This window comes from Melanotaenia boesemani, chromosome 6 (assembly GCF_017639745.1).
Source record: "Melanotaenia boesemani isolate fMelBoe1 chromosome 6, fMelBoe1.pri, whole genome shotgun sequence".
NCBI classification, from domain to species: domain Eukaryota; kingdom Metazoa; phylum Chordata; class Actinopteri; order Atheriniformes; family Melanotaeniidae; genus Melanotaenia; species Melanotaenia boesemani.
Genome location: NC_055687.1, coordinates 12,387,646 through 12,411,569, shown reverse-complemented (window position 1 = coordinate 12,411,569; position 23,924 = coordinate 12,387,646). Strand labels below are relative to the sequence as shown.

General features: G+C 40.0%; 1 protein-coding gene across 1 annotated transcript; it reads left to right on the top strand.

Moving 5' to 3' along the window:
• The first annotated feature begins 205 nt into the window (after positions 1-205).
• On the top strand, positions 206-23,922 carry ago1 (argonaute RISC component 1). The gene is made up of 19 exons (XM_041988258.1): positions 206-645; positions 4,675-4,861; positions 10,126-10,246; positions 12,483-12,664; positions 13,177-13,313; positions 13,631-13,765; positions 14,584-14,671; positions 15,688-15,835; positions 15,962-16,081; positions 16,179-16,301; positions 16,427-16,560; positions 16,914-17,098; positions 17,597-17,756; positions 18,096-18,186; positions 19,928-20,122; positions 20,256-20,390; positions 20,492-20,593; positions 20,749-20,948; positions 21,208-23,922. Exons 1-19 carry the CDS (start codon positions 621-623, stop codon positions 21,314-21,316), a joined length of 2,577 nt encoding a protein of 858 aa, XP_041844192.1. The 5' UTR covers positions 206-620; the 3' UTR covers positions 21,317-23,922.
• Positions 23,923-23,924: the final 2 nt, after the last annotated feature.

Here is a 23,924-nt window from a genome sequence, read left to right as displayed (position 1 = left end):
TTTTATTTATTCTTTTTGTATTGTCATATAAAAGTTTATATGACATATTTAGCAATCGCTTGCATATCTGCAGTGCAATTCCACCTTCAACCTCTGGGGGTAACAGCGAGTCCCTCAACAGTTTCTTTGCTTTTTATATTTTTCTTTAATCGCAAAGAAGACATTTCTCTCCTTTTTTTGCGGGGGGGTGGGGAGGGGGTTGAGGGGCTGGCCTTTTTTGTTCTACTGGAGAATCCTGCTTGAACGGTGAGCAGGAGCACAACACACCGACGAGAAATCACAGTGCCGTGGCCAGTCGGCTAAATCACAGCACCGGGGGGGATCACGCTGCGGAGGAAGAGTTGAAGCAAACGTTCTCTCCCTCTGACTCTACCGTTAGCAGCTCCAGGGTCAACGGGCAAACCAACAACTGCCAGCTATCGCCGTTAGCCTCACCTCCTTTGCGGGTCTGGGGGGGTTCTGGTAGGGGCAGGGGGCGGGGGTACACCGAGAAGGGAGAAGACTACACGCCGAGAGGAGGGGGCTGGAAGTCTGAGACGCTTCCAGCCTGAAGGGGCCGGCGGTTTGGCCACAGCACCCCGGGACTAGCTAGCTTGTATCCGCGCAGCTAAGTGAATGGGATGGAGCCGGGACCGTCTGGCGCTGGTAGGTTTATTTTTACTTAAGTTGTTTAAAATACTATGGTTTCTCATACCTATGGCTGCAGATGCGGATTGAAGTTGGAAAAGCAGGGCATCATACCCTGGCCCAGCGTCAGAGGGGGATGCACAAGTAAGCTTGGTGTCAACCCTCTCTAGCATCGCAACGTTCAGAGTGTGATATGGAGAGGTGTCTTGCACGCTGCACACACAATACTTTGTTAAAAACGTTATTCATTCAGATTTATAGCCACAGTCACGTCTTTTAGACGACTGACAATATCTCCAGCCATGCGCGGGGGCAGGGAGGTCGTGGGAATCTCTGTGAGGAAGAACGAGGTGAAGCCCGCCTTCCAACAGCAGCAGCAGCTGGCTGCTCCTCGCATGCCCCACACGGCACACCAGCCTCCCTTTTCACTGATAGTTGATTACACTTTTAAGCTTGTCTAAACAGTATTTAACACCAATAACTTCCATGCCACATTAAGGACAACCCCAGGCCTTCCATCTGCAGAGACGGATGAATAATTTATTTTCTAAATAAAATAAATAAAAATAAAACTCAATGTTGATATGTTCACATTTGCTGCATGAGTTGACAGAACCAGATTTTACACTGGGAGAGGCAGATGCATTTGATGTGGATTGAAGTTTGTGTTGCTGTTAATACTGTGGATGTTTTATGTTCAGATTTACAACCAGTTTTTATCAGTGCCAAGATTATTTTGATTTGGCAGTTTTCTTGGTTGACACTGAGGTGTAGAGGCAATCAAAACTAGGAAGCACTTCACTGTTAGCCCAGTTCTAAAGTCCACTTATTGTGGAAAATATTGAACCTTAACAATAATAGTCTAACCTCGAATGTCTTGTGCATGTACAAGACAGGATGTTAAAACTTAAGTCTTTAAAGAAAAAGTAGCTGGGGTGATGGCCTCTAAGTCCTGTTTCAGTGTCTTTAGGTTGGCTTTATTCGCACAGTTAGGCAAGAGATTAAAGATCACATTGTCATTCTTGATCTAGAACCTATAATAAAATTGTATAGGCTTGTTTTAATTTTTTTTTTGGGGGGGGAAGGGCTTTTGGGGCCCCTCATTTCAAAGTCTACTATTGTGTTTGAAGTGTGACGATTCAGGGTCCCATTTTCTCAGATTTATCTGACATGTTTACCTCATGATCAACATAGTTTGGCCCAAAAAAATGAACTTCCTTTAAGTATTTTGCTTGTTGTAATGAGTTTTCTAGTAATCACCCAGTGCTGTTCCAGGTTTGGAAGTTTTATGGATATAGTTTTTGTGATGTGCTAGATTTTTATAATTTTTTTTTTTATTTTTAGGGCAAAACAATGGGATTTGAATAGGGGGGGAAACAGTTTAGCATTGCATGTTTCAAGATTTTTAAACTTAATTCAAAATATGACTAAAGGACTGTAACAGGTAACTCTGTCAACTGGCCAGAAATAAACCAAAACAAAATACCCATAACCACCTACGTTTTACACTGGGTATAACTTTAAAACCCATGTGTTCTTGTCTTATTGCTTGTTGCGTCAGCAAGTAGTGAATGTCTTCATGTTGTGATACTCTCCCATAAGTCTTGCCGCCAAGAAGAGACTGCTATTGTTTTGGGATACGTGTGAGCGCTGGCTCCGCTTCTCACCATCTGCCTTCACTGGCATGAGGGTGAAGTGTGCATCAGTGTGCACGAGTGAGTGTGCAACAATCTCACGTTCACACATATACATGCTTTCTATCCCATAGTTTGTGTGGTCACCACATGTCTGGAGTCTGTGTTTACTGTGTTTGTCAGATGTGTGATTCTACACATACAGACACAAACTTTCTCTGAGAAGAGCATCTTTTTGTTCTTTGTGGCTGGTTTTTCTTCCTGTGTGAAGGGTTAGGGAACATGCACTTGAGTGGTATATGTATAAGTCGAAGATTTTAATTGCAGCTGATCTAAATCAGGACCTATCGAATTTAGGATGTGGGAACATGTTAGGAGCAGGACCAAAGAGGCCAAGGTCTCTTCAGCATGACCACAGTGGCACCCTGCCTCCTCCTGTCTCCTACAACCAACAGCCCTACACATGCACATACAAGCATAAGTCCCCTGATATCCATGACAATACTGTGTTGCCGTGGTGTCTCCATGGTGAGGCTGGGAATGTAGAGGGGGGCCCTCTCTGTTTCTGTGTATGAGTGTGTTCATCGTAGCAAGGGCGCTCCCTCTGCCGTACACCCATGTATTTCTGAGCGTGAGATGGAGGAGCAGGGCAGCTGGGGTCTTTGTTGGGATGAAGGAGGGCTGCTCTCTGGGGACCCAGAGGTTAAAGTAGGGGCCCCCTCTCAGGCAGGAGTCACAGCTAGCCCCACGTCTACCAGTCAGTCTAGGACCCTTCCCCTATTTCTGGATCAGAACTTCTGACTTAATCGTGCTTTTCCTTTTTAAGAAATGGAGCTAGCATGGGCACAGATAGTTACTCACTAGTGGGACTGAGGTTATATGATGTGTACAATTTGTGAGATATGATTTGTTCAGTTCTGTGCCCTTGTATGTTTTCAACTCCTGCACTTCTTGTTTACCCTGTGCAGTCTTATGTAGACTTGTAGTATTGCTTTTTTTGTGCAGCACATTCATCCTTAAGGGATGTTGTTTCATTTCTCTGTATATAGTTGAACCGACAATAAATCTTACTTGACTTAAGTTATGTCTGCAAGCTTACGTGATACAAGTCAGTCAAACACACAAAGTCTGTTGCATGTAGGCATTAGGCTTATTTTGAGCACAGAACCCATGTCCATCCACCTAGTGCTCACTTCTCCAAAAATGGAGACACATTCAGTATATCAATATACAGGTGCATTTTGGCCAAAAGCACCTGGAACCTAAATGCCCCCAGGAATTTCTTTTAAGGAGCTGAAATACTCCTTTATCCCTTACGACTGCATTTCCATTGAAGCTGAAGGTACAGGATAGACAATGCAAATGAAGTTTGCTGGTCAGCTGTTTACACAGAGCAGTCACACCAGGAAGGTTGTTTCAGCTGTATTAATTCAAAATATGTTCATTTCTGTGAGTTATTTGTCCATTAAAACATGACCACAGCATAATTACTTTAGCCCTCTCTTAGCCCCTTCCTGGGGTGACATGGAGGAGATCAAGTACAGAATTACCCTCAAAAGACTGCAGTTCCTGGAAAAGGCTCCTGTAGATGCAGTTCAGTCCTTGATCTGTCAGAGTAGTTGCTAAATATTTCTACCTTGATTAATTTAAACTCTAAAGCTGTGTGGGAAAGTATGGGGAAATTTCATTATACTTCATGTTCTCCGCTTCTTCTTTTAAACGAGATTGATATTATTTCTCTTTTTGATGAGAAAATTGATTAATAGCAAAAAGAATTATTCTAAATGTGTTGCTTTGAGTTTAACAGCTAATCACTGTATCAGAATTGTGGGTAATTTGTTATTAAATCTAAATAAATTTTGTATAGCTAATTTCTTTTCTTCTTCTTGCCCCTGTGTATCTTTTTTTTCTTTCTATTCTTCTCTTTCTCTCCCGTCCTTCCTCCTATATCTGATTGTTCCTTCTGTTCTTTATGCCTTCTCAATACCTCCCCTTGCCACTCTGTATCTCACACCTTACATAACTTAATTCTGTTTTTTACCTGGCCCCAAATATCTGCTGCTTAACTTGTTCTTTGACATTGTTTCTTTTCTTTCCTATCATCCCTCTCCCTGCCTTCCTGTACCTGCGGCTGACTCCTGTGGCTACTTATCATGTGCTTTTTTTTTTTGCCCCTGCCTATGTTTCCTTCCTGGCTTATGCCCCCGTTTGTGGCTCTCTTTGCCCTTCCTTCCTTCTGTTTTTAACCACTTCCTTTGCAACTTCTATTTTTAATTGTCCCCTTTCTCATTCATGCCTGCTTTGGCCATACTTTCAACGAATGCCTCCTAATATTCTCTTCTCTTTTGCTCTATGCTAAACTTCCCTCCTTCTGTTACCTCTCCTTGTGGATGCCTCCCTGTTATTGGTCCAGTGCCCTTGGGGGTCTTTCCCCCACCCCTGCAGCAGGTGTTCCATGCCCCCCGCCGGCCAGGTATGGGCACCGTGGGCAAGCCCATCAAGCTGCTGGCCAACTACTTTGAAGTGGAGATCCCAAAGATGGATGTCTATCACTATGAGGTGGACATTAAGCCTGACAAGTGCCCACGACGAGTCAACAGGTAATACAACATGTGATGACTTGGTACTCGTGCTTTTCTTTCTTTTCGCTTCTTCTTCAATGTCCCACTTAAATTTTAAAGGTCTCTTCTTTTCAGCATTTTTAATTTTTTATTTTTGATATAATATAAATAATATACATTTAAATATTCATAAACAACTTGACACACTGGTACATGCATTAAAGGAATTCAACAAGCAGCTGAAATACATGCTGTGAAGTGCTGTTTTTAAGTTGATAATGATAATAATAATATAAAAAAAAAACACCCCAACAACCAGCAGTAATGACCATGTTGTCAGTCTGTTAGAAGGCTGTGCAAGAAACCACCTTTGTATAAAAACTGTCACTAGTTTCTAATCAACTCTTTATGGATATTTACAAGTTGAACACCATTTACTTTTGTAAGGAAAATCATTTTTAAAAAATTGAGGCAAAAGCATTTCTCTTCAGGTTTCAATCTCTTACCTAGACTGTTCTTATGTACTTGTGCAGGAAAAGAAATGGTGATAAATTCAGAATCAAATGACTTGTAGCTTGTGGCCTATATTGGGCACTTTTATCCAACGTTCTATATTTTTTAAAAGTTTTGAATCACATTATGTGCTTTCTTTTTGTAATGAGTTTTTGTAGTAATCACACAGTGCAGAAGCATAGCACTCTGTGTTTATAACAGAGGGCTTTTCAGCTTTGATGTTGACCTTGAAGAGGAAAACACTGTGAAGAACAAATGCACCTACACTACCGTTCAAAAGTTTGGGGTCACTTCCCTATTGAATCCCATGGCAAAGTGACCCCAAACTTTTAAACAGTAGGGTATGTGTAAAGGAGCATAAATTTAAACTATACTCTGCATTCAGTTTGACATTAAGACACGAGTGTCAAACTATGATCCTCGAGGGTTGCTATCCTGCAAGTTTTTGTTGTTTTTGTTTGCTAACACACTGAAACTAATGGGTCATTGTAAAAAGTTGACAAGAAGCTGTAGGATCAGTTTGATTTGAATCATGTATGTTGGAGCAGGGAAACAACAAAAACCTGTACGATAGCAGCCCTTGAGTGTTCTTTAACACTACAGTAGCTGTGCTAAAGTGACCAAACTTGATAAATAAATGAGTCAGAAGTGATTCTTAACTAAACTGGCCCTTTTACTTTATATTATATTAGGTTGTAGAGTGAACTGTGGAGTATGATGTAGGTTAAACTACAAAACTCAAGTCCAGTGAAGTTGGGAAAGTGTGTTAATTGCAAATAAAAATTGATTCAAGTAAATTGCAAATTCTTGTCAACCCATATTTAAATGAATGCACAGCAAAGACAACATATTTATTGTCTGCACTCATAAACTTTATTGTTTTGGGAGAAAATCATCAACTCTATAATTTGATGACAGCAACACGTGCCAAAATAGTTGGGACAGGTGTCAATAACTACTCAGAAAGTGGATGAATGGAAATCAAACAACTATTTGCAGGTGAACAGATGAATTAGCAACAGGTGAGAGTCGTTACTGGGTATAAAAAAGGGAGACCCGAACAAGCTAAGTCATTCACATGCAAGGATGGGGCGAGGTTCACCTCTTTGTGAACAACTACGTGAGCAAATTGTTGAACAGTTTAAAAACAACATTCCTCAAAGTACAATTGCAAGGAATTTAGGGATATCATCATCTACAGTCCATAATATTGTGAAAAGGTTCAGGGAATCTGGAGGAATCACTGTGCGTAAAAGGCATGGCCGTAAACCATTATTGAATGCCCGTGACCTCCGAGCCCTCAAGCGGTACTGCATTAAGAACCGACATCAATGTGTAAAGGACATCACCACATGGGCTCAGGAACACTTTGGAAAACCACTGTCAGTCAATACAGTTCGACGCCATATCCGTAAGTGTGGGTTAACACTTTATGTTGCAAAGCGTAAGCCATTCATCAACAACATCCAGAAACGCCGCAGGGTTCTCTGGGCCCGAGCCCATCTAAAATGGACTGATACAAAGTGGAAAAGTGTTCTGTGGTCTGATGAGTCAGTTTTCCAAATTGTGTTTGGAAATTGTGGACGTCGTGTCCTCCGGTCCAAAGAAGAACAGAACCACCCAGACTGTTACGCACGCAAAGTGCAAAAGCCAGCATCTGTGATGGTATGGGGGTGCATGAGTGGCCAAGGAATGGGTAACCTGCACATCTGTGAAGGCACCATTAATGCAGAAACGTACATTCAGGTTTTGGAACAAAGTATGTTGCCATCCAAACAGAAACTTTACCATGGGCGCCCTTGCTTATTCCAGCAGGATAATGCCAAGCCACACACTGCGCGTCTCACCACAGCGTGGCTTCGTAGTAAGAGGGTGCGGGTGCTTGACTGGCCTGCCTGCAGTCCTGACCTGTCTCCCATTGAAAATGTGTGGCGCATTATGAAGCGCAGAATAAGACAAAGGAGACCCCGGACTGTTGAACAGCTGAAGCTGTACATAAAGCAAGAATGGGAAAGGATTCCACTATCAACGATTCAACAACTAGTCTCCTCACTTCCTAAACGTTTATTGAGTGTTATTAAAAGGAAAGGTGATGTAACACAATGGTGAAGAAGCCCCTTTCCCAACTACTTTGGCACTTGTTGCAATTATATAATTCTAAGTTTATCATTATTTGCTTATGAAAATAAAGTTTATGAGTTTGAACATGAATAATCTTGTCTTTGTGGTGTATTCATTTAAATATGGGTTAGAAAAGGTTTGCAAGTCATTCTATTCTAATTTTACTGACATTTTAAACTTTTTCCCAACTTCACTGGAATTGAGTTTTGTAGACCGCTTGTTTAAATTTTAAATGGAGGACCCCTTTTTTCATTTGGGATGAATTAATGAAATCCTGGCTGCAGTGGAGTTTGTATTGTAGCTTTAGTAACCATTTGCCAATCAACTATAAAAAAGGTAATACTAGTATTTATCATTTGCTCAGTTCAGATACTCTGACACTGAACTGAGACAAAACAAGAACCTCCCTCATACGTGAGACCCCATTGATATTATTTTAATAACTCCAAAAATCAGTACACTTGTATTTAACTCAATTTAGTTATTTATTTTTTAACATTGTATTCACTAAGTTCAGAGCGAAGAATTCAGGGAATTAAATTAATTGAAATTTATTGTTTTAGCGGTACTACATTACAAAAAAAAGAAACTATCTCCACGATTTGTAGCATTTATTACTTTATTCCCAGCACTAAACAGAACATTATGAATATATGTCAAAACTCACCGGGCAAACGTATTTCTATCTGCCACACACATTTCTCTCATGGCTCCCCAGGAGCCAACTTCTCAAACACAATGAAAAGGAGTTCTGGTCTGCCTTTTGAGAATAATTGGCAACCCAGCACACAATTTATGTTTCATCATGTTTGATCTAAGAGAATTAATCCCTTTATGGAGGCATGAATGTCATTTTACTTTCTGCTCAGCATTCTCTGCTTTCAATTTTTAATTTATTGCTGTCATGTTCTGTGGTGGATGTCAGCAAAAAGTGGTGGGCTATCATGCTCCACAGTTGTCTGATGTGTGGAGTCATGTTTTAGAGCTAGCAAGAAGCATAACTATAATGTTTATTGTTGGTTATTTAGCAGTAGCCCAAGAGTTCTCCTGTTTAACTGTTCCACTGCTAATAACCTCAGGCTATTGGTCTTCATTTCAGCTACCTGGAAAAAAACATCCAGAAAAGACTCATTTTGAATGGGACCCTCTGGTTGTTTGAAGCCAGATGTTTGTGAGCAAACATGGTGTGGAGGTATAGGATGTAGGAAGTAAAACCTCAGTGATGATTAAATAAGTTAATTGAGTTAATAATTGCTCATCTGTTTTTGTAACAATAAGGAGACTTACCTTAAAGTCAGTACACAGTACAGGATTTTAAGCCTAATTTTTCACATTGTTGATGTGAACAATACAAATCAGAAAGATGTGATTAGTAAGGCTTGTAGACATGAGGCTTACTGCTTTGGGGAAAGTAATAGGGACAAGTTGAGTGATGTCAGGAAGAGCAACAGCCAATGAGAATGTGAGAGGAGGAGACTACCTGAAAGACGGATGCAACAAAACAACCTTACAGCAAACACCTTGGTGAGCCTGGTAAAGAAACTACATTCTGCTAAGAAAAGCAGAATTTAGCTAAACATTGGCAAGAACATCCATGCACCTTTTTGATTGTTATACATACAATATGTTGTTTTTGTATGGAACAATATTTCAGTAGAAGGAGAACCTGCCAGTTCTTTTAAAAAACCAGGTGAGGAAAATGGATCAAATCACTTGAGAGACTTGTCAGCATGATAGCTGAAACTGCTCAATAAAGTCCAATTAGAGGAGTCAATGGTTGAGTCTGATGAAACATCTTGTATGAGTGTAGAGCAGAGTGTAAACACACTCAGCTGTTTGTGCGTGCAGCTTCATTGTGGACACTTTGCGATAAATACTGATGGCTGCGCTGCTTATTCTTAAGCTTATTGGTTCTTTGGAACCAGCGTTTTTTTGAACCCCTACCATGAACACAGGTGTTACCGTTGATGATGGAGATTGGCTTCTATAGATTTAACAACTTGTCAAATGTCATATAAACATTCTCTTGAAGAAACATTAATCCTCTCGAATCAAGATAGAAACAACTTGGTGGTATTTTTTCATGACTCGATACCTTGTCCTCATATTGTGTTTTTAAAGCTGGTTCCTAAAATCCTGAAGTCTTCCAGCAGAGGTTGCTTGGAGAACTCCAGTCTAAAAAGGATGTTAAATGAAAAAATAAGCTTCACCCCCCCCCCCAATTTTTAAATCAAACACAACTAATATGCCTCAGAAAACTTGACATGTAGAAGAAACTTCTGCACTTGCTGTTGCCATGTCCTCTAACATGCAGAGAGGATCTTGGTCTCTTTTGGATTTGAGACACAAAGGGTCCAAGATGGCATGCAAAGGTCAAGCCCTTTGACCTCTCCCTTTCTGAACAGGTCCACATCCCCCACACTTAAACGAAGGCCAAGGCATTGAACCTTGCCCCACACCACAACCTGCACCCTCTCTCTTTTTGTGCTTACCTCTCCCCCCATGACCTCGAGACTGCACACACCAGCTGTATCCTGCTTGATCGATACTGTATCATATTAAGAACCGTGCCTCCGCAACACAATGGAGAGAGGTGGTGGGTTTATTTGACAAAGTAGGAATTCTCTCTGTTTCTGCTGAATATTAATTGTATGTGTTACTTCCTGCAGAGAGGTGGTGGAGTACATGGTTCAACACTTCAAGCCCCAGCTCTTTGGTGACAGGAAACCAGTGTATGATGGCAAGAAGAACATTTACACGGTGCTAGCACTTCCCATCGGGAGCGAGAAGGTAAACGTTGGCAGTGCTTTCTGTGTTACAGTGTGCCATCATTGCTTTAATAGGCAACAAATTTCTTCTCAGCGATCAATACAGTTTATCTTAAGACCTGTCCAGATTGGGTTTACAAAATTCCTCCTGGGGAGAGGAATTATCTGAATTACTCTGCAAAGCATGCACTCACTTTTATCTGCTGCAGTGCACACAAGTCTTTCCTGTCTTCAAACATTACAAACCCCTTTTGTAGTTTGTTTCTGTTATTTCTAATCAAAAACAAGCAACATATTTTGTCAAATGTAGCTACTTGATTAATTTCCTTGAAGTGATTTAGAAGAAACATTGGGCTACTGTTTGTTTAGTAACTAAAATTGTCGCCATCAGCAGACAGATAGCCTGGCCTATCCAGTAGGGGTGCGCAATACTGTATCGTTTACAATAATCTGGTAGATTTTCTTTTGACAGTGGTAGAAAATTTAATACCATGATGATGCATGATCACACATTTCTGGTGCCATGACATCATTAAACTATGCCACAACCCATGTAGCACAGGTGAGCTCAGCTGAGTGAGTCAACAAGGAAACATGACAGAGCAAAACATAAACAGTGCTGTAGACAAAACACAATACTTATTAAATATCATTTAACCGTAATGCGCTCTGCTATTTTGCCACATGTTCCAAAAGACACAAACATTTCTGCCGCTTCCGAAGGCGCATCCGAGCAAATACCGAAAGTTACCCTCCGCCATTGCTACTCAATGTTGCCAACTTAGCGACTCTGTTGCTATATTCATAGATTATTCAGGCCCTTCTAGCAACTCTTTTTCAAAAATGAGTAGCGACACATCTAGCCACTTTTTCTGGTGTTATTGCAGACTTAGAGACTGGCATGAAAGCAATTATCTTTATTATTCTCAATAAGCAGCAGTGCTACCACAGGCAGCCTACCCATCCCAAAGCATTCACAGGAGGCTGGCCTTATGATGAAATAGTGGTGCATTCCAGTTTTCTTGTAATTCCAAGCGGTCGAGAGTAGGTGACATTATTACCAGGTAGCTGGTGTTCCAGTTACACCGACTCGTAAGAAAAAGGACGCTTCCAAAATAGCCAATTTGTAAGCATCTACAAATGCAGAATAAAAAAAAAACATTGTAAAAATGTGCACCATGCCAGTTTTGGTGATTGGTACACCTTATAAGTCCGGCAAATGGTGGAAGGATACAGTGATGTGACTTATTCTGTGGCCAAAAACATAAATATCGTATGTGATGTTATCGGCATATTTTACAAAAATATTGATATAATTTTTATGGCAATATCGCCCACCAATACCTTCCATGCCTTGTCCAAACGTCTGCTGGTTGTCCAGCAATTTTGGCCAATTTTCACTTCACATCCCCCATTTCCCATGTTTTTTTGACAGGTTACAGAAACATAATGCATTTTTAGAAATATCAAGGCTAGCTTTTAATCTCCATGTCTACTTTTCTTTTCTGCAACTTACTGTTTTGTCAGGCCTTATATTTTCCAATATTGCTTTAGTGCTTTGCTTTCTCTCACTCTTGGCAATGAAAGCGAATCATTGTGTATTAAATTATTTCAGCAGGGATTCACTTGTGTTCTTCTGCATATGTTTATTGAGGTAACTTTTCTATCTGTATTGGATTATGGTGACATCATACTTGTACCTCACAGTTACAATCCTTAAGCTCTCAGATGCCATTTAGAACACCTCACTGCGAGGTCATACTGATGAGTTAGTTTTTAAAGTGTGAGGTGTATGCAAAGAAAGTATCCATATAAATGTGATGGATATGATCTATAAAGTTATTTTTATTCTGGAAATACAACATTATATTAGAGAGACTGTTGGTTTTAACTGAAATAAGAAAATATCTTCTGTACCTGCAATTTTCAGAACACTTAAAAGTTTATCTTTTTTGTGTTTAATTATCTATTAACTTTTTTATTTAGTCTTATTTTACTTTAATCATTTAGTTACCTAGTGATATTGGAGATGAAGGAGACATTCATTCCTCAGTGTGTAGTATTTTTTTTAAAATAAAACACAAAATAATTTAAGCTAATGGACTATTATAAGGCAAAAGATCTTTAGGAACTTTGTTTGAAAGGGGTTTAGAGCTTTTTATACACTAAGAACAGATAAGCTCTCATCTTTGTATTCTCTCCCCCTGCACCCTTATTCTTTACTTATGCTCTTCTCTCTTTCTCTCCTGTCTCTCCAGGTGGATTTTGAGGTAACTATTCCAGGTGAGGGTAAGGATCGAATCTTCAAGGTGTCCATCCGTTGGCTGGCCAAGGTGTCATGGCGCCTGCTGCAGGAAACCCTAGTCAGCGGGCGGCTGCAGGTCCCCCTCGACTCAGTTCAAGCCCTGGATGTGGCAATGCGCCACTTGGCCTCTATGAGGTAAGCCATAGTATACGCCTTGGTACACTAGTGCAGAACAATCCAACACATTAACTCCTGTCTGTTTATTAGACTTTAGTTATGTGTATTTGCACATATCTCCAACTCCAACCGAGCTGGTAATTTTTACTGGTTTTATGTCGTTGGCATGCTGGTAGCTCAGTGTAACAATGCAGACAGAGTTCTTTCCTTCACATAGACTGTACAGTAATCATCATACCTCAGGCATAACCAACAAAAGATGCTTGTTAGCTGAGACTTGTGTGAAAGTGAACAATGCTGAGCAATAGAATAGTGATAACTGGTTTCAGGACATGATCTGAGAAGGGTTAAACTTAAATATCTGTTCAGTGATATTGGATCCAATTTCTCTGGTTTCAGAAAAAGTCTTGTCAGAATCTTCTGGTTTATTATGTTTCTAAAGTAGCACCGTCACTGGAAATGAGCTCATACTTATGACCATGCTCTAAATTTGCACTCATCATTTCCACATCTCACATTCCTTAAATTAGGTACACTCCAGTGGGCCGTTCATTCTTCTCCCCACCTGAAGGATACTACCACCCACTAGGAGGGGGAAGGGAAGTCTGGTTTGGCTTCCACCAGTCTGTGCGTCCCGCCATGTGGAAGATGATGCTTAACATTGATGGTGAGTCACTGACAACAAGCTCACCAGAGTGTGTCGTGAGTCAGTGATCTTAGTGGTTTTTGCTGAAATGGCATGACTAGATGAAAACACAAAGCTACAAAAGCTTAAAAGCTAAATCTTCTCTGTGATTTAAAATGGCAACTGAACCATTAAAGATGTTTATCTGTCTCAAATCATGGTGACTGTTTTTTTTCTGTTTTATTAAATGCCTTTAACACTAATTTGACGATGAATAAATGCTATTAGAGATGACAAAAGCTCCTGAAAGTTGTAAGTGGTCATGTACGAAGCAACAGTTGTTATCTGTCTCCCTCTAGTGTCTGCCACGGCTTTCTACAAAGCCCAGCCTGTAATCGAGTTCATGTGTGAGGTTTTGGACATTCGCAACATTGATGAGCAGCCCAAGACTCTAACAGACTCTCAAAGGGTTCGCTTCACCAAGGAAATTAAAGGTAGGCAACTAGTTGCCATATGAAATTACTTCCTGGATAACACGGTAAATTCAAATCAATAAATTCCATAAGTCTTATGGAAAACATTTCCTCATTCCTCCTCATTTACCATCTGCACAGTGCATTGTAGAATTTTTTTTCTTTTTGTTAGTCTTTTGTGTTTTGCATTGAAAGTGAAAAATGTAACTACTGAGCATTTAGTGGAGCTGGTTTATAGAACAGCCTATCTGGCGTGAATATTTAAAAACAGGATCTCGGAATCCATTGCACCAGTTTATTTGTTGCAGGCTGTTAGGTGAATGGACAGATTGGTTTGTGTATGATTTTATGTATACATAAAAATAGAATAATAGGATACTTGATCAAAACAAAAAAACACACATTGCAGCTCCAATTACATTTTAGCATTATCACGTAAAAAATTAAATGAATTCCACTGATGACCTACATCATCAGTGCATCCACTGCTCTGGCTTTCCCTTCGTCTTCAGAGGAAGAAACATGCAATAAGATCTAGACATGGTATTCAAATATTGCATTATATCTTCCATCACTATGAAGTATTTATTAAACAAGGTTAGGAAATGAATACAATAAAGCCCATTTCCTTAACTTAGTGCTTCTCTTTGTCCTGGTGGCAATGGTTTGGAAGGACAAGGGCTATGCAGTCTGAAAGTGAGTTATATAACTTACTGGGTGTGTTTATGATGGTGGCGGGTAGTGCTGTGCAATGGTGGATTTGATCATCTCAAGAAAGATGATGTAATACAACATGTGGTTTAACATTAATACTAATGTGCCCCACTTATTCTTTGCAGGCCTGAAAGTAGAGGTGACCCACTGTGGCCAAATGAAGAGGAAGTACCGTGTATGCAATGTCACCAGACGTCCTGCCAGCCACCAGACGTAAATGCAAAGACACTATTTATTTATTTATTTCTTACCTTGCATAAATCTACATTATTAATATATCCCAAAATTGGCTGCATGGATTTTAGGAGTGTAAAGATTAACTACTGTTAAATTACACTGAAATGCAGATCCCTGAAACATTGACTCTAAACCTGTCAGTGGCTCGCTAAGATTTTACCTCAGATCCTCCACCGTCGATGCAAGATTTCTGCATGAATGAGAGTAAATGTGTGTGTGGATCTGCACCATTAGTATGGAGAGGGTGCAATGAGTTAGTGGAGTCTTAAAACCATTAACAGCCGGTCTCCACAACAAGATTATAATGGAAATACATGTCAGTTGATTCAAGAAAACTTCATTAATCCACTAAGGGCAATTCATTTGTAGCTCAATTGTATTCAGGTTACATATCAACAATCAGCCAAAGAAAACAAACAATCTCTGCCCAGACAGATAAAAAAAAAAAAAAAAGATCATAATAAGTTTTCAAAAAAGGAAATGTCTAAAAAACATAAATGATAAATACAAGAAAAATGGATAAAAGTCCAGGTTAAAATCTAAATTAATTTAAAGACTACTGTCAGAATTCAGTAGCCTGATGGCTGAAGGAATAAAATCCCTGATAAAAAGATGACCAGTGATGACACTGTTTACATTACCCCATCAAATCTAAAGTCAACATACAGTATCTCTTGTATGGTAAAAATTAGTAAGAAATTCAACAAAAGCCTGTAGAGCATCATTTAAGTACAATGGTGCCACAGCTGATCTAAACAAGTCAAGGCGAATCACTACATGCAGATATGGCTAGCACAAGCAACAACGCAAGATAAACACACATATGTCGAAGACCTTTTCTCTCCCAACTGTAAACATTTTTAAATGCAAGTAACATGCAGGCAACTCTAAAGCCCAATCCTCATTAAAACATCGGAGAACCTGCAAATCTGGAGTTAGACTGTGATGCTGGCAATGATAATGACATGATGCTGATGGCCATTTATTTCCAGGTTCCCCCTTCAGCTTGAAAGTGGGCAGACAGTTGAATGTACAGTGGCCCAGTACTTCAAGCAGAAGTACAGCTTGCAGCTTAAATACCCCCACTTGCCCTGTCTACAAGTGGGGCAGGAGCAAAAGCACACCTACCTGCCCCTGGAGGTGAGGAAGTGTTCAATGATTATTCAGCTGGTTTTAGACAAAAATGAATCTAACAACACAATAAACATAGACCTTAAATCTGTTTCGATGCCTACACTGTAGTGACTATGCATTGACCCATTCCAGGTGTGTAACATTGTAGCTGGTCAAAGATGCATCAAGAAACTGACAGATAATCAGACCTCCACTATGATTAAAGCCACAGCTCGCTCTGCACCCGACAGACAAGAGGAGATCAGCAGGCTGGTGAGTTGTATCGAATGACATAATTTATGGGAAGATCTGAGACTGATTTATTGTGTAAGTTGGAGGCAGTAAGATATACTCTGTTCTCTCCCCACAGATGAAGAATGCCAACTTCAACTTGGACCCGTACATCCAGGAGTTTGGGATCAAAGTGAAGGATGATATGGCTGAGGTGACGGGCAGGGTGCTGCCGGCTCCTATTCTGCAGTATGGAGGACGGGTAAACATTATTTATCTGCTGAGAGAAATGGCTTTTATGCAGCCATTCAGTAGAATGTTTTCCCTCATACAACAAATCTGATCTAATTTTGTTTACAATTTCTTCTCTGGTCCTCTCATCCACAGAACCGTGCCATAGCAACCCCAAATCAGGGAGTGTGGGACATGAGGGGGAAGCAGTTTTACAATGGCATTGAGATCAAAGTGTGGGCTATTGCCTGCTTTGCCCCCCAGAAACAGTGCAGAGAAGAAGTGCTCAAGTAAGTACTAATGAGTAGCAGCAGTGAAGGTGATTTTGTTTAGCAGGAGATTAAACTGTTTCCACCTATAACAGTGTATTGCTGTATATTGCATTTGATAGAAGTAAAGAATTAGTAATTCAGTGTAGAATTCTCAGAGGAGAAAATAAAGATTACTCTCTAGTGGTGCGCTTCAAGTCTGTATTTATCCTAAAATATATGATTATTTTCACACTCTTTAAAACTTAAATACAGCTTTTAAATTGATTAATGGCAAAGACAAACACCATATTTTAGGTTGAGGTTTTCCAAAGCTTAGCTTGTCGTTTTATTTTCTGCATGTTGTCTTAGCTGTGTTGTGATTTGATCTCCAGGAATTTCACAGACCAGCTGCGTAAAATCTCTAAGGATGCTGGAATGCCCATTCAGGGGCAGCCATGCTTCTGCAAATACGCACAGGGAGCAGACAGCGTGGAGCCAATGTTCAGACACCTGAAGAACACCTATTCTGGACTTCAGCTCATCATCGTCATCCTGCCAGGAAAAACTCCAGTATATGGTATCTATCCATCCATCTATCTGTCTTTCTGATAACGCTGCTGTCGGGGACAAACCTCTTATCTCCAAAACTGTCATTTTTCAAAAAATGAAAAAAACTGTATGGTTTTGTAATGACTGGACATAATGTCATCAAACTTTGTATTTTGTTTTAATCATATATCTTTGGTTAAATATTTGTAAAACAACAGACAGACATAGAGGGTGGCCAATAGTACTGATTTATGAAGGAAAACAAAAATCACGAATTTTGGACATAGGAGGTTTTTGCCCGACAACAGCGATATGTAAAAATACAAAATGTGAGGTTCCAGATGTGTAACAAACATTTCATATTTTCTACTTGTATAATTAAAAATAAAAAACAAGTTTGTAGTCATTAAATCAACTATATCATCTTAAAACATTTTGCAGGATCAAAGTGTCACCACCAGGAACCATCAAGACATGTTACAAAAAAAAATCGACCAGAGTCTAATTTCCAAATTTTCCTTTTCAGCGGAGGTAAAGCGTGTGGGAGACACTCTGCTCGGCATGGCCACGCAGTGTGTCCAGGTCAAGAACGTAGTGAAGACATCACCTCAGACTCTATCCAATCTCTGCCTCAAGATCAATGTAAAGCTGGGAGGCATAAACAACATCCTGGTGCCTCACCAACGGTGAGCTTCTGTTGAAGCTGCTCTAAATAACACCTGTATGTGTGTAACATTTGTATAAGTGTCATAATTGACAACTTTTGTACAAGGTGTTAAATAAATAAAAAAAATTTTCAACACCATGATTACATAGGTTGTCGTGACACCCTCTATATAAGTGTACTGCCATAGACTTTTTATTTTTTTATTTTAATTCACACAACCCTTGTTTTCACACTGACTGACATATTAATCCATTTCACTATTTTAGTTGGTAATGATGATATAACTACACAAAAGCAACCCAGTCCCGCCTTGTTCAGCAAATGTAATTTGCATGTCCTCCCCCATGTGTGCTCTCAGGTCGGCAGTGTTCCAGCAGCCAGTGATCTTCCTGGGAGCAGACGTCACACACCCCCCAGCTGGAGATGGCAAGAAGCCCTCCATTACTGCTGTAAGTCTCCCAAATCACACCTTCATTAAACAATACCTGTTGGGCTTGAACACAATCTCAGGAAAAGGAAGGGAAACCAAGCCGCTTGTCAAGTGTGGGCAAGAAGGTTAAACCCATGTGTGGGGAGCACTGGAGTGCTTTTGTTTCTGGTAATTTGACACCCTTTATAATGAATTGAATTAAATGAAAATGTTGGTTATTTTATGATGAAGCAACTTTAATGAGGTCCTTTTTTCTTGATGTAGGTGTCTGATTTTCTGATGAGCTACAAATGAAAGTGTTGCTACTTGATGTAAAAGTATTCATAAGTCAAAGTGATGCATTTTTGCTTGTCAGTGATTCAGCATGAGGGTCAGTGTGTAGGCTCTACCCATTGCTCCTGTTTGTGTACTACACAGCAGTTCTATTAGTTGCCTGCAACACACACCTGGACACCCAAATTTTAAGTTACTTTTAAGGACACGCAATTAAAATGTATATAAACCAGTTAAAATCTTCCTTGAGCAAATTCCAAAATCCCTCCTCTGTTCAGTGTTGGCTGTTGAGATCCAGGTTTGGCAGAGCTCTCCTGTTTTTTTACAGTCAAATAAAAAATAGCAAAGGCATGTAAATAATGCAAATGACCTCAAGCTTTCAGAAAAACAAGCACGAGTCATAGTTGCTTGGTTACTGGGACACTAGGTGAGCATTGAGCACCATAATGCAGGTAAGAAAAGAATTCCACAGCCAAAAATGTTATGTTTACCACATACAGTCTTCAGCACAGATAAAAAAAAATTCTGAAGTTAAAAAACTGATTACTTTAAGCTACAGTAAGTATTAAAGATTACACTGATGTAGCAGAAAATACATTTAAAGTATCTTATTTGTTGTTGGCTGTGGTAATTTATGCTGGGTATTTTTCATTCCTTTTTAATCTTTATAGACTTGATCATTAGCAGCAAAAAACAATAGATGTTATTAATATTTCAAACTAGCTTTAATAACAACCCTGTATTGAAGAACCTCTTCAAGTGGTTTAAGATATGTTGAATGTCACCCAAGAATTCAGGCCAAACAGAACCTGAAAACATTTTTCTTTTTCAATGTATTGAAATGATAAATACACAAACTCAGTTCAACTTTAAAGTACAGATAATGATGGATGCCTACAGCCTTTTTTTCTCTTTAGGCTTTGATACACAACAAATGAAGCTGAACAGAGAATAAAAGTATGAAGGGAGGAGTTGGTGAGGAATAAAAGGCTCATCACTGACTCACCTTCAAAAAGGAAATGATGTCAGTTCTGTTACGCTCTTGACCTCAGCTCAGCTATGGTTGGCTGCGTTGTTGCCTAGCAATCATGACAAATGATTGAGTCACGCAGAGAGAATGGGAGAGGAGAGTGGGTATACTTGGATCATCTGGATTGTGGAGAAAATTAGAAAAATTATGATTGTGACATATTTGACTTGGGGGGAGGAAAAAAATAAAACACTGTTAAGCCTGACACATTTCTTAAGTGCAGATTTTGGGGGATGTGAATGTTCTGGGGAAATTTACTCATGGAGGGACTGTGTGATTGCTGCTGGTACAGTTCTGAGTCTTTTTCAGCCACAATAGATGGACTGACATTTAGCCTACTAGCATCATTTTCCTTTTCTCTACCATGTATGATAGACAAGTTTATGCAAAGTGACTTACAGTACTCAAAAGGTGTCATGTTCAGCTGTTCTCACTCTGCTCCTGCTACCTCTTCCAGGTGGTAGGCAGTATGGACGCCCATCCCAGCAGATACTGTGCCACCGTGCGCGTCCAGAGACCCAGGCAGGAAATCATCGAAGATTTATCTTACATGGTGCGTGAACTGTTAATTCAGTTCTACAAATCGACCCGCTTCAAGCCCACCAGGATCATTTTCTACAGAGATGGTGTTCCTGAGGGACAGTTGCCACAGGTATGAGAGTTCATACAGGTCCCTCCAAGAAATTGTAAAAAAAAAAAAAAAAAAAAAATGACGTGACGCTAGCTGTTTGTGTTTTGACATATTTTTCAGCTTGACTTTAAATAGAATATCTCTTTGTGTGTAGATTCTCCACTATGAGCTCCTGGCCATCAGAGATGCATGCATTAAGTTGGAGAAAGACTACCAGCCTGGTATCACCTACATTGTGGTACAGAAACGACACCACACACGCCTCTTTTGTGCTGACAAATCTGAAAGGGTGAGTTTTTTTCTTCTTTTTTTAAATATTTAATTTCTTCGGTTTTTATACTATATATCTGTTCTTCTGTCATCAACAATTATTTTTGTTCTGTTTGACAGATTGGGAAGAGTGGGAATATACCTGCAGGGACTACAGTGGACACCAGCATCACTCATCCATTTGAGTTTGACTTCTACCTGTGCAGCCATGCAGGCATACAGGTAAAAATAATAAAAATTGAATTTATTACTTTTAAAGTAGGTAGTGACATTTTTTTTTATTGATTTGAATTTTAAAACCATTCAAGCCCTCTTTCCCTCCAGATGAAGTTCCTGATTATTTTAGTTATTTTAAAACCATATGCATTTGTCACCAGGGTACCAGCCGACCATCTCATTACTACGTCTTATGGGACGACAATCGGTTCACTGCTGATGAGTTGCAGATTCTGACCTACCAGTTGTGCCACACGTATGTTCGTTGTACCCGCTCAGTCTCCATCCCTGCGCCAGCATACTACGCTCGTCTTGTGGCCTTCCGTGCCCGCTACCATTTGGTAGACAAAGAACATGACAGGTTAGTGTGGCTAACGAAGCTCATAATACATTTCTACTATGTCCTGTGCAAAGTGAAAAGTTTAAATCTTATCACAGATTAATCCAGTTAATTATATCAGTTAAATTAAACTGTTTGTTATTATTGTTTGCATATAAAGTGACATTTGATGTGATTTGATAAGAACATGCTGCTTTCTACCAGATATTGTTCTGACAGACTACTCTAGAGTGTATCTGGCCTTTGCTCAATGTCATCTCTCCCTGTTGTGGCTTTGCAGTGGAGAGGGCAGCCATGTATCTGGTCAGAGTAACGGTCGGGACCCCCAGGCACTGGCCAAAGCTGTTCAGATTCATCACGACACTCTGAGGACCATGTACTTCGCCTGAGCGCCACCAGCCATCATCACCATCGTTCCCTCCCACCTCATTTGTACCTGAGTGGCCAGATGGTCCACTTCCACCTCATCCCCATCCCTTACTCCCAACAACTGCCCACTACACATCCTCCACAGACCTGCCAGTCACTCAGATCCATAAATAAGGTCCTTCTCCTGTAAATGCAGGCAGACTCTTCAGCCTCATGCACTCAAAAGGTTATGAATATTGTTATTGTCATTTTGTTGTTTTTACTTTATCAGGACAATTGCTCTTTTTACGTTGACTTTTTAAAACGTGGGTATTATTGTGTAATAATATTGTGCGCTACCTTCACACTCCTATGTATGTAAGTATGCAATACAGATGGGAGGAAAAATAGGCGATAGAAAGAAAAAAAAATCATGAAAAACTTTTTTAACTGCCACCACGATGCTGCCTCTTTACCTATCCGAAAGCCGGATGCCAGTGTTCCAAGCCCCTTAGTATGGGGTTCCTCCAGAGGGGTGGTACTGGGCACGCACACTTACATGTGTCATTTTAACATTGTCATGAACTACATTCATGTTTTTAATTTTTTGTAATAATGTTATTTTCTTTTAAACTGCCTCGAGGAATCTGAGGTATGGTACATTAGCACTTAGTGTTAGCATGTAGGTGCCACCAGTCCTGCACATAAAGAGCTTGTTAGTATATGTGAGGCTAGCCCCCTGGTCTTGATATTAGCAGAGACAGAAGGAGCAGGTGTAGCATATCATAGAAAAAAGTTAAAAGTGCTGTTGCACTCAGTCCTTGTTGGCCAGTCCCTAGAGATTTCGCCTATAGAAGCAAGCTTAGCATAAGAGTAGAGGGACCATTTGCATAGAGTGTATCAAATATACTTGCACCCCATGCACCTAAACCAGCATAATTAACCAGCCAAAAGTAATGCCAACCAATGGAAAAGGGGCACTTAAACGGGAAGATATTTTATTTCTTTAAACATTGCTCTTTTAGGATTTACGAGGCACTTTTTTTTTTGTCTGCTTATTGATATATTTTACTTCAAAATGGTGAACTTCTTTCATGAGACTTGACACAGAGTACTTTGGAGTTTAACATCCACATTTGCATAACTTTCAGAACAATGGCAATAGACAAGGTCAACACTACTCTGTACATCTGAAAACAGGAAAACGTACAGTCTGTAATCACTCAAGTGCTGCAAAGCTGAGCTTGCATTCAGCCACTGACCTTGCTCTGATCGTTCTGTTCATTTTAACATGTATTGGTGGAGATGACGCCACATAGTGCATTCTTCACTTCTTCCCACGCAATTCTTTGCGTACCTATACACACACCTCCCTTTTCCGTGTCCCGTTTTTAAACAGCTCTTCCCTCTTCAGGCATTTACAACTCATAGCCTGGACAATAGAAGCACATACATAGAGTATGCCCTCTTAGATGTCTTAGCATGTAGAGACCAACATGGTCAAACGCACTTGTCCCCATATTTCCCCTCAGCTCAAACTATTACTCATTGGCTTCTCTGTCATCACTTTCTATCCTTGCTGTCTGTTTTCATGTTTGGCATCACATACCTTACAGCATCCCCTGCCCCAATCCCCTACCCTGTGTTAGCCAGTCCCTATTGGTGCTCTGTGTGCATGGGCGGCACAGATAGGGGATTGCTACATTGGACAGGGTGGGCTTTTTTTTTTTTTAACTACTACTTAATATGTCCTGCCTTTACATCAACTCACAATCTAGATATATGGAAAAAAATTGCATGTAATTATTATTTTTTATTGACTGGATATTCTGAGCCACCTTACTTTGGTCTTCTTAGAGGTAGGAGCCTTGTGCTCAACACTGCCTGTCAGTTGTTTTGCCTCAATTGTGTAATGGTTGTTAAGACTATTTCTTTTTTTTTTTTTTCATTATTATTATGAATATTGTGACTATTGTCAGAGTGTATCCTCAAGAGGGCACTGTGGAGACGGTCTCAAAATTCCACCTCACTTGCCCCTAAAGCGCCTCAAATCTTGTCTGATGGTCAGAGCCCCTTATAGTTGAAAGGGTTTAGAAGATATGAGATCAGATTAGTGTGATTTTTAAATCATGTTTATGAACTTGCATAATCAGAATGCCTTTGTACACCGTTTTACTGATCCTTCATTGTGTCCAAGGTGATTTGTATATATAAATATGTAATATTTACCTCTTATGTATTTTGGCCCAACACAAGCCGGGCCTTTCACAGTTGGGGCCGGTATTCCAACTCCACTTCTGTGCTAAACAAAAATCAGTCTGGGACATTTCCCAGCACCACTGAAACCAGATGCAGTTATTCACTCACTGAAGCCACAAAAGCACCTTGCAAAGGGAGACTCAAAATTACAGTCACCCTAGAAATGTATTGTGGAAACAGGAGAGACCACTCCTCTCCACACAGCCTCATGGTCTGACTAAGCAATATTGAAGCCACTGATCAAGAACAGTCCTTGTCATAGCACTTCCCAATAGATTTGAATGAAAGGACATGGAAGCATATTACTTTGGCTCTATGTGTGATAGTATGGGAACTCTGTTGGGGAGGGTTATTTTTTAAAAGAAAAATAAAATTGTTTTTTTTATTACG

Coding starts and splice junctions, on each gene's coding strand:
- ago1 (XM_041988258.1), top strand. CDS start 621: ATGGAGCCGGGACCGTCTGGCGCTG. Junction 4,862..10,125: donor TGCCCACGACGAGTCAACAG/GTAATACAACAT, acceptor TACTTCCTGCAG/AGAGGTGGTGGAGTACATGG. Junction 13,314..13,630: donor GATGATGCTTAACATTGATG/GTGAGTCACTGA, acceptor GTCTCCCTCTAG/TGTCTGCCACGGCTTTCTAC.